Here is a 10,944-nt window from a genome sequence, read left to right on the forward strand (position 1 = left end):
GTACCAACTTTTGCCTACAGTGAAAATAAAACTCTTTTAACCTTAATCACCTGTGGAATTGTGATGAGGAATGCAGGTCAACTTAGTTTTTATTATCTATCACATATCTCTGCATCAGAGTATCTGGGCCACTGACCTCTCTCCTGTTCTGTGTGTCCTGAAAATTGTTCCTCTGGCTTCAGGAAGCTTGTTGACTTCTGGGTCACTTGTTCACAGAGATGAATTTATAGTGATATGTGATAGTTTGGCATGTTTCCCATTAATATCCTCAGGATGGTGGGGTGATTAGTGTGATGGTGATTCTGTGAGCCTTGGCTCAGGGGTCCTTTCCACAACATCCCCGTATAACCCTATCCCGGATCTGTTTGGTTCTAACTCCATAGATGATGGGGTTGAGCATGGGAGGAACCAGAAGATAGACATTAGCAAACATGATGTGTACCACTTGGGGCACATGATGGCCAAAGCGGTGGGTGAGGAAAGTAAAGAGGGCTGGGATATACAAAGCTAAGATAACACAGATATGGGAAGCACATGTGCCAAAAGTCTTGAGCCGGGCTTCACCCAAGGGCAACTGCAGCACAGCTCTCAAGATCATGACATAGGATATACTGATGACAATTATATCAAAACCAACCACAGAGAAGGCCACAAAGAGCCCATATCCACGATTTACTCTGGTATCAGCACACACCAGCTTCAGCACAGCCATGTGCTCACAGTATGATTGAGGAATGACCCGGCTCTGGCAGAAGGGCATTCTGGAGACCATGAAGCAGAAGGGGCTCACCCACACCACCCCTCTTAGCATCACAACTGCCCCCAGTTTGCTCACGGCAGTTGGGGTCAGGATACTCGAGTGGCGTAGTGGGAAGCAGATAGCCACATAGCGGTCCAAGGCCATAGCCTTGGTGTGGATGAAGAACACCTGGGTGAGGCACCTGGGTGAAGACACCTGGGTGAGGCAGGCATGGTAGCCAATCTCATGAGCATGAAACCAGAGTATGGCCAGGATTTTAGGTTGGGTGGAGGAGGAGAGGACCAGGTCAGTGACAGCCAGCATGGCCAGAAAGAGGTACATGGGCTCATGGAGTGTGAGGTCAGTCCGGATTATATGAAGGAGAGCGGTATTGCCCAGAACAGCGACAGCATACATGGCACAGAATGGAAAGGCAATCCAGAACTGGGAACTCTCAAGTCCTGGGATTCCAAGCAGAACAAAGGACACAGGATGAGAAGAGCTGTTCCTGGAAGCCAGCATCTTAGGTTGGCTAGTTTGTTCTCTGTTGGGATGTACTACTATCTGCAGGTGATAACAATGAGAGCAATCATTTATTATTAATTAGAAGTGTTTTGGATAGGACAATTGAGTAATGTGGCAATCCAGTTTAATTGTAAGTTGGAATAATTTCAATGATTTTAATTCAATTTTTCAACATGAAAAAATGCTACCCTTTAGGCTTTATTCATATTTATGTCATTCAAAAATGGGATCATAACATATAAGTTACAGTTTAATTTTTTTAGATTCAGTATTTTTCTTGAAAGAGAATCAGCTAAAAAAACTATTTTGACAAATAACATCACAATAATGTTTGCCTTTTATGCTTTAGAACTAAGAACTGATCTGTTCAACCCTTTCGTGTAGGTCCTTCTTTTCAGCCTTCTGTTTAAGCCACTTAACTTCTATAACTTTGCAGGGTAAGAAGCAGGTTTGGAAAACACTGGATTAAAGGCTTATTGCAATTTATGCAATAATGTTGGGTTTAGCCTAGACTCTGATAGTTTACTACAAAGGTTAGACTCTAAGATACTGACTGACCATTGAATAACTATAATTAGACCTATTGTTTTTAGTGTGAAGCACTTCATAGATCATGGAGTCAGCAAAAGTTTTCTGTAAAAATGTTTTAAGCTTTTTGGGCCCACAATCTCTTTTGCAGCATTTTCCATCATTCTAGTGCAAAAACTCAGCCTCAGACAATATATAAATGCATAAGTGTGACTGTATTCCAGTAAGACTTTATTTTACAAAATTATGCTGAAAGCTGGATTTAGTTATATCTGAATAGTTTTCCAACTCCTGTCCTCGATAATAAATTTTCAAGAGGTCCATCCAGAAACCTGCACTTTCTCTAGCACCTTTGTGCTTGGCACAGAGTAAGAGCTCAGTAGTCATTTGCTGATGGAATTAACAAGCAAATGGTATTTTTCACTGGCAATGGACCCATTAGCTGATTGTATGTTAAAAAAATTGTATGTAAAAATTTGGGTAGCCTTTCTGATATCACTTTGTTTTCATGCCCATAAAAGATGTATGCCAATTTCTCCTCCTAGAGGTTGCCCTGCTGGCCAGTGAGTGACTTCGGAAATGTCCCTTTGCCCCTACTTGCCTGACATGTACTGATCCCAGCATCTGGTCCCCTGGTGACCACGACCTCTCTCAGAGTTGATGGCATCACAGCTCATATGGGTCTTACCAGCATCTTTCCACTATTAATCCCAGTAGTGCTGTGCATTTGCTTGGAAGCTGTAGTTCTTCCTCCAGAGAAGAGGATCTAGGAAACATCAAGGAAAAAAGAGTATCCTTTCAAATTCCCTTTACCAAATCAACTCTGGTGACAGGCAAATGTTTCATTCAACTAGACCCAATATTTCCCAAAGAAGCTTTCTTCAAGATCTCTACCCTCTTCCTGATTTTCCCTAGAAATGTTACTTCTTGGTTTATAATTAATTCTCATGGTATGAGAGAAATGGGGCCTAGACTTTATCAATCTTGCTGTAAAGCAGAAGCTTTTTCCACAGTACCATTCCACCTGGATGATTCCAAACAAATACTAATATCCAGGGTATGGAGAAAATTTAGGAACACAAAATATCTGGATCCTAGGGGTCTGTTTTATCCTCTTCTGCCTGGGCTGGTCTTCCCAAAGGGTCTTAAATACACTGTATGTGCTAGAGTCTTCCTTTCTACCTGACTTTTGCCTCCTGTGTCCCCTCCACTTGTGGATACACAGTTCCAGAGGCTCAGGGGCACCTGGAAGAACACACTTAGACCATCCCATTCCTGCATCAGGCACTGGTGGAGATCACAGCTAAGGATAACATTTCTCAAAATCTCTAATAATTTCTGATTAATTCTGAATGGCATCACTATTTTCCTTGATGACACACTGTAACATTTTAAAAATTGTTTTTAATTCCCACAAAACCTCTATATCCTCATTTTACCATGAGAAAAATAACCTCAGACTAGTTAAGTGGTTCGGCTAAGGTCACATAATAAATCAGTGTCAGAGCGCAGGACTCCACACAGCCGTGCTCTCTGTCGTACACTCTGCTGCCTCTGGTTGGGTAGAGCAGAGCTGGTTGCCTCACTGTGACAAAGTCCAATAAGAAGCGGAGTTGCACATATATATACTATATCAGAGCCAGGTATGCATTTGAACCTAGGACCCCTGCCTCTTGATCTTATGCTCCCCTCTTTCACAGACTGGATGGTTCTAGAAGAGTCTCCATAGAGTTCAGCCTTTGGTATTTCTCAGGAAGTACTGCTTTTCCTGGGTTGATATCTTTATCAGATTCTGTCCATGAATGTAAAAGGAAGACTCATCTGTCACACCTTCTTTTAAAGGTGGAGACTCTTTTCTAAACCAGGTTTGGCTAACCATATTCTGCAGCTCCCTTCAACAGCCAGTCTCTGCTCCCCCCTGTCTGTACCCCAGAATCTCCCAGGGCCTCTCCGCAGGCTGAACTCCCCCGTGTCAGAGCTGCCTCTCAAGGTAATCATTCCATGCTGCCTGCTCTGACTTTATGCTCTCAGTTTTCTCCCTTGCGTGGATAATGGAGGAGCAGTGCTAATTTGGGACTCAACTCTGAAGAGGAAGATGGGGGCTCCTGACAGGTGCCCTCTCCCCTCTCTGCTCTCTGACATGTTGCCCATGAAATCTGGTGACCTCAGTCTCAGAATCCTCTGTTCTTTTTCCCCTCACAGCCATATTAGGTCAACAGGGACGGGCAGAGATGAGGATACCAGTCACATGGAGTGTGCTGGGTGTGGGCCCATTTTCAATCACTTATGTCCAGTGTGAGGTTTTCTGCAGCCTTACTGGGGGAAAGCACAGGTTATCAGCTTGCTTTTGGGTTGAATTATGGAAATGTATCTTCCCCACAGAATAGGAAATGAAAGAACAGGGTAAACGCTCTCCTGGCCAAACACTGTTTCCTCCCCCTCCCTGGTACTAATTATGTTCTTTGACTTTTTCACTGACTGGAACTCTTGTAAGTATGCTGAATACTGAGTGCTGAAATTTTATAATATGCTTTTCAAATATTGGAGCTAGAGTTACCACACCCTGAACTTCAGATTCTATTTTTCTGTACCTTAAAATAAAATGTGACTTGTGGGAACTCACTACAGTGTTTGTACATGAAATGTGGTTATAAGAACTATATTCTCACAGTGAGTGGAGCTCAGTTTTGATCTGTGAGCCTTGAGTTTGAATCCAGCAATGGTACTCACTGGCTCTGCTTGGCTTCGATTATTTCACCTATCATATGGAAACAGTTCTGTCCATCAGTTCAGCTGTATTGTTCAAGCCAGTGGAAGGATAAAGGTTAAGATGGACTGAGATCTTGCTAAGGGATAACTTCTGAGAAATTTAGTTTCTGGTCTCTCACTTTGGGATGCTTAACACTAAGGTACAGAGCAATAACGATGGAGCAGGGAAGCATTCAGATGGTAGCTCTTTTGTGCAGGGGTGATGTAGGGAGGCAGACTTCCCGCCTTTGTAGGGTCTCCCAGGAGGGCAGTTGAATCTTCTCCCATCTCAGACTGAAGCTCAGTCATCAAGGATCTCTGAGCATAGAGCCCTGGTGAGTTGTGCCATTCTGCACAGTGCTTTTCCTTCCCTTTTGGCTTCTTCCAGCCTCTGAGTCCTGCTGCTTTATAGCAACGGCAGAGATGCCTGGGACACAGGGAAACACTCACCTGTAACTTCTGTTCTGTTCTTGACCAACCTAGGCGTGTAAGCAGCTCTCAGTGGCTCCTGGGATTCAGCCTTTGACAGAGACCTGAGCTTGGGGCCTATTTAAAGGACTGAATTTGTCCTTTCCCTTCCCCCAAGCATTAGTCCCCTCCCTCCTCCTGAGCCCACTGCCTCACACTGACACAGCTCTCCTCTGAGACTGCAAACTACAGCTGGAGTGTTAACCCGCAACTCTCCTCTCTCCTCTGTATGCCCAAAGCATAGACAGGCAATTTGAATGCCTGGGTGAGACTGTGCACTTTGGGTCATTGCAGGAGTGTGAATTTATCTGTATGTATGAATATTTTGTCATTCAGAGTATGTGCATTTACAATTGAAGGTATATTTTTGTGCAATGTGAAAGTGTGTTGTGTCAATGCTGTTTTGTGTATATGAGAGGTATATTGCTCTATTTGTGTAGAAGATATGTCTGGGTTTGACTGGGAGTGGATGTGTATTTGTGTATAAGTTTGTGCATATGTACAAATATATGAATAATCATTTGCATTAGAGTATGAATATTTAGTGCAATATCATCATTCTGCAAGTGCTTCGCTACATACCTGATAGTGTGAGAATACATATCAGTGTCTGTACAGATGAGCATGTATGTACAAGGAGTGTGGGTCTGATGAGACACTGACAGCCTGTTGGTGCCTCAGAGTGTACTCAGGTGGCACTGGCTCTGATGGCCCCCACTTCTGGGTTTATTATCTGGAGTGAGAAAAGGGCTTCCAGAAGGTGGTCCTGCCATAGTCATTTTTCAAACTCTGAGTCTAGAAGACCCTCTTCACTCAGTCTGAACAGTCAGAGCCTACTCAGAGCTTCCTCTTTCCTCTCTCTCTATTCCTATATAGGGCCCTGCTGTACTGTGTTAGTTATTTTCTCTCAGCACTCCCCAGTGTATGAGTTCAAAGATAGATTTGGGAAAGAAACATTTAAAACAACAAGAAAAGATTTATTTGTAAAGAGTGAAATTCAGTCACACTTGAGGGGCCATGCCTCAAAAAATACAAAACCCAGTATGTGCTTAAAAGAAAAAAAATAACATCAAAAGCTTCCAAGTAACCTTGAAATCTGTCCATTGCAGGTCAGGGTTTTCATCTTCACAAAGGTCATGATACACCTTCACATCAACATAACAAAAGTCAGGGATACAATTTCTTTCTAGGGATTTCAGGTTTCTAGGGAATATTCAAGGTTTATTATTTTCCTGGTCAGGCTGACATTGTAATTAAGGGTTCATTTTCAGTTACAAGTATTTCCTCTGTATCTGTTTCTTTCTTTCTACCATGGTGAAGTGCTCGGTATATTGGAATCAGAACAAAGTGTCATTTCATTTTTTCCAATGAGTGTTTTTCTCCCCAAACAAAATATTGACTTCTAGAGGAAAGGCCTGAATGTCCTCATCTCTCCTGTCTCCTCTGGAGTTCCAAATGCCAGTGTATCCTCTAAGAAGGTATGAAACCCAGGGTCTTGTGGAAGTTGCTTGCCAGGACAAACAAACCACTTTTCAAGCTTTTCAAGGAGTCCTGCTGAATCTTTGAAGCAGGAAAGTCAACCTTTTCCTCACCAACCCTCCTATAGGCCTCTCCTCATTTGTGTCTTTCAAAAGCTGGTAACTCTGCAGAATGCAGCGAGGACTTGGGCAAATGACTCACAGTCCTGCTCTGAACTCTAGTCTCCACTAGAAGGTACAAAGACTTCTGTGCAGTGTTGAGACCAGTTATGGTTAGTTACATTAACTTGTAGGCACACCAGTCTGAGTGTTACTTTTTATAGGTTGTGAGGACAGGGGCAGCAAAGGATGTCTGGAAAGGAAGTTTTGATTGAAGAAAAGGTTGCTGAGGATATTGACATGAGAACCCTGTGAAACTTCCATGTACCAAAAATCCTGACATCTGTTGACCTTTTCTCAGCAGTACCCCTGTCAGTCACCCACAGGCATGGCCTGGACCATGCGACAGCTCAGAGCTGCTGTCTCTGAATTCTTCAGCATCTCACTCCCTAACTGCAGCTTTCAATGTTCCTAGTCTTTTACTGCTTCCAGACATGTTATTCTACATCACCAACTCCTTTAATATCTATCTATCTATCTATCTATCTATCTATCTATCTATCTATCTATCTAATTTTTTTCAAAATCCCTCTTTTTCTTTTTTCTTAAAGTCCTTTTTTATGAAACCTACTCCTGGTATTCTATTATTTCAACCACACTCATGTCAGTAACTTCAATGACTATTTTTCCTTCAAAGCTACCTTTCAAAGTGACCCTGTCTGCAGCTACCCCTGTACCACTGAGCAACTACTAGAAACAATAATGCAAACTCAGATTGGTGCTGCTGTAAGTTTATAACACTCAAACTCACTTGGGCTTTCACAAAATCCCATAAATCAATCTCTCTCTCTCTCTTTCTGTCTCTGTCTCTCTCCCCCCAACCTTCTCTCTTTAATTGTACAGGGATATGATGATAGAAAACTATGAAAACTGCTATCCCTGGTAAGTATTGTTCAGACTCATTTCCCTAAGTTGTGGTAAAGAACTTTTATGGCTTTCTCCATCTCCTTAGGAAGTGACGCAGAATTTCCAGCAATGATTTTGAATATCAAACCACCTCCTTTTTGAGGTGGTGCACTTCCTTTGTGGAAGTGCAAGATAGGGTTTTACCTGCTTCAGTTCTTCTTACTCACATAATCACAGGGCTCTCCTCATGGTTCTCTGCACCTCCTCTTTACAACAATCAACCAAGGAAATCAGATCTGGTTACTGGGGAAATTTCATGTCCATGCTCTTCTTGTACAGAGCCAGGGGCCAGAGGATTGCAGGGAGAGCCCTGCTGAGGCCAGCAATTTAGTGAAGGCCCAGAACTGCAGATAGTCAAGAATATTCATGTGCACTGATGGGATAAAAATCTGTCCATTATTCTAAGTCTTCATTTGTAAATAATCATTCCTCACATGGACCCAAGAATTATTAAATACATTTATAATTTAGTTGTTTAATCTAGACAGGGGCCTTACAAAACTTATTTTCCCAGTTTCCCACATACTTTGGGAGTGGTCTTGTATTTATGTAAGTCTAGACAAATGTGTTACTGAAAAATGATAGAGAAATCAGAAAGAGAACCAAAAATGTATAATTAATTGATTTTCAACAGAGGCATCCAGGGTGTCTTTAAGGTGTCAGAAAAAGTGAATATTTATGTGAAAATTAGAATGAAACTCAGGCCCTACTTCAGTGTAAAGACTTTATTTGACATGGAACTTACATCAAAATTTAAAAGCTAAAACTGTATCGCTCTAAAGGAAAAGAAGAATTATATGTGCATGAACTTGCAGAAGGCAACAATTTCTTAGATAGGAAATAAAAGGCATTAACTAGAAAAAGAAAAATCAACTGTTGAACTATATAAAAATTTAAAAACCCAAGAAACAAAACTACTTGTAAAGGTACCATGCAAAAGTGAAAAAAGCAATCCACAGAGGGAAAAAATATATGCAATGTATATAGCCCACAAAGTTCCACAATCATTGTTAGAAAAGCTAACAGCTCATTAAAAATTTAAGCCAATGATTTAAACAGGTACTTTACAATGGAAGAGAGCTGAATGGCCAATAAACACATGAAAAGGTGGTCACATCATTAGTCATTAGGGAAATGAGAATTCAAACCACAGTGGGATACCAATACAAACACACCAGAGAAACTAGAATTAAAGACACTGACAACACTAAGTATTGACAAGAATGTTGGACATTTGGAGCACTCATAACTTCTTGGAAATAGAAATAGGATGGCCACATCAGGAATCATTTGGCATTTTCTCATAATGAGAAACATACCTTTTACCAAGAAATTCTACTTCTGGCTGTAGTCATGTAATAAAACAAACATATATTTCCACAAAAAAGTCCAAGAATATTCATAGCAGCTGTATTCATAGCAGCCCAAATGTGGAAGCACACAAAAATTTGTCCATAGGATAATAGTAAAAGCAAATTTTGCTATGTTTAGACAGTGGAATTCTACACAGCAAGAAAAAGAAATGGCCAACTGACAAAAAGTATATAGAGAAATAGAATTTTGGAATTTTGAAGTACCACGGATAAAATATAGAGCCTCAAGCTTTAAAATATTGAGAAAAGATGACCTACAAAGGAAGACTAGGTTTAGAGTTTTAGCTTCCCCATTGAAGAGGTGCAACTTGTCGAGTAGTTACTACATACGAGGTTGTGTTCTAAGGGTATTTAAACCATATAATTATTTATTTTCTACAACAGCCCAATGAGTGAGGCACCAACACCATCATTTTACAGGTAAAGAAACCAAGGCTCAGAGATTAGGTTTTTACAGCATAGACATACAAAACTAGAATTTTATCTCTGGCTGAGTATAGAGACTGTAGTCTTATCCACTATATTAAATTAAACCTTAAAAATTTCCAGAGAAAATTACTTAAATGCCATAATCCTTTTATTTCTTTATTAGAGAAGATGTGGGTTTACAGAACAATCATGAATCAAATACAGGATTTTCATATACCATTCCATCACCAACACCTTGAGTTGGGGAGGAACATTTTTAGAATTGATGATGGCACATTTTTATAATTGTACTATAATAAATAAACTCCATGGTTTAATTTAGTACTCACTGTTTGTGTAGTATAGTTACATGGATGTTTAAAAATTTTTAGTCTGTTACCATATATACAATCTAACATTTCCCCTTTTAATCATATTAAGGTATGTATTTCAGTGCTGTTAATCGCATTCACTATGTTGTGCTACCATCACCATTTCCCATTACCAAAACATTTCCATCATTCCAAATAGGACCCCTGTACATTTTAAACCTTAAATTTCCATTCCGTAACCCCACCCCATCACGTGGTAACCTATATTCTAGCTCCTGTCTCTACGAATTTGCTTATTCTAATTGTTTCAAATCAGTGAGCTCATACAATATTTGTCCTTTAGTGTCTGGTTTATTTCACTCAAAAATGATGTCTTCAGGGTTCATGCATGTTTTCACATTCAGAACTTCATTCCTTTTTACAGCTGAGTAATATTCCACTGTACATATATAACACATTTTATTTATCCATTCATCGGTTGATGGACACTTAGTTAGTTTCTATCTTTTGACAAATGTGAATCATGCTGCTGTGAACATTAGTGTGCAAGTATCTGTTTGAGCTCTTGCTTTCAAATCTTTTGGGTAAATATGCAGTAGTGGGATTCCCAGGTCATATGCTCGTTTTATACTTAGCTTTTTGAGAAACTGCCAAACTGTCTTCCACAGCAGCTGTACAATTTTACTATGTGACCAGCAATGAGCGGCTGTTCCTATTTCTCCACCTCCTCTCCAACACTTGTTATTTTCTGTTGTTTTTTTTTTTTTAAGAGCAGCCATTCTAATGGGTGTGAGACAGTATTTCATTGTGGTTTTGATTTACATTTCCCTGATGGCTAATGATGTTGAGCATCTTTTCATGTGCTTCCTGGCCATTTGTGTATCTTCTTTTGAGAAATGTATTTTGCCCATTTTTAAATTGGGTTGTTTGTCTTTTGTTGTTAAGTTGAAAGATTTCTTTATATATTCTGGACATTAATCCTTTATTGGTTATGTAGTCTCCAAGTATTTTCTCCTGTTTGGTAGGTTGTGTTACATTCATGATAAAGTCCTTCGAGAAACAAGAGTTTAAATTTTGATGTGGTCCCGTTTATCTATAATTCTTTTGATGCTCATGCTTTGGTTGTAAAGTCTATGAAACCATTGCCTTAACACAAGGTCCTGATGGTGCTTCCATATATTTACTGCTGGAAGTTCATTTTTTGTTGAATTTTGTGTATGGTGTGAGGGAGGGGGTCCTAGTTTACACAGCACCAAACAGAGATCTAGTTTACACAGCAC

The 10,944-nt window shown here is 40.3% G+C and overlaps 1 protein-coding gene across 1 annotated transcript; it reads right to left on the reverse strand.

Annotated features, from left to right (window-relative positions):
- Positions 1-316: 316 nt before the first annotated feature.
- On the reverse strand, positions 317-1,261 carry LOC119538008 (olfactory receptor 52R1-like). Its single transcript, XM_037840689.1, has one exon. It carries the CDS (start codon positions 1,259-1,261, stop codon positions 317-319), a length of 945 nt encoding a protein of 314 aa, XP_037696617.1.
- Between the last annotated feature and the right edge of the window lie 9,683 nt (positions 1,262-10,944).

This window comes from Choloepus didactylus, chromosome 6 (genome assembly GCF_015220235.1).
Source record: "Choloepus didactylus isolate mChoDid1 chromosome 6, mChoDid1.pri, whole genome shotgun sequence".
In the NCBI taxonomy this organism is placed as follows: domain Eukaryota; kingdom Metazoa; phylum Chordata; class Mammalia; order Pilosa; family Megalonychidae; genus Choloepus; species Choloepus didactylus.

Excerpts from the sequence above, each read along its gene's own strand:
- LOC119538008 (XM_037840689.1), bottom strand. The coding sequence starts at position 1,261 with ATGCTGGCTTCCAGGAACAGCTCTTCTCATCCTGTGTCCTTTGTTCTG.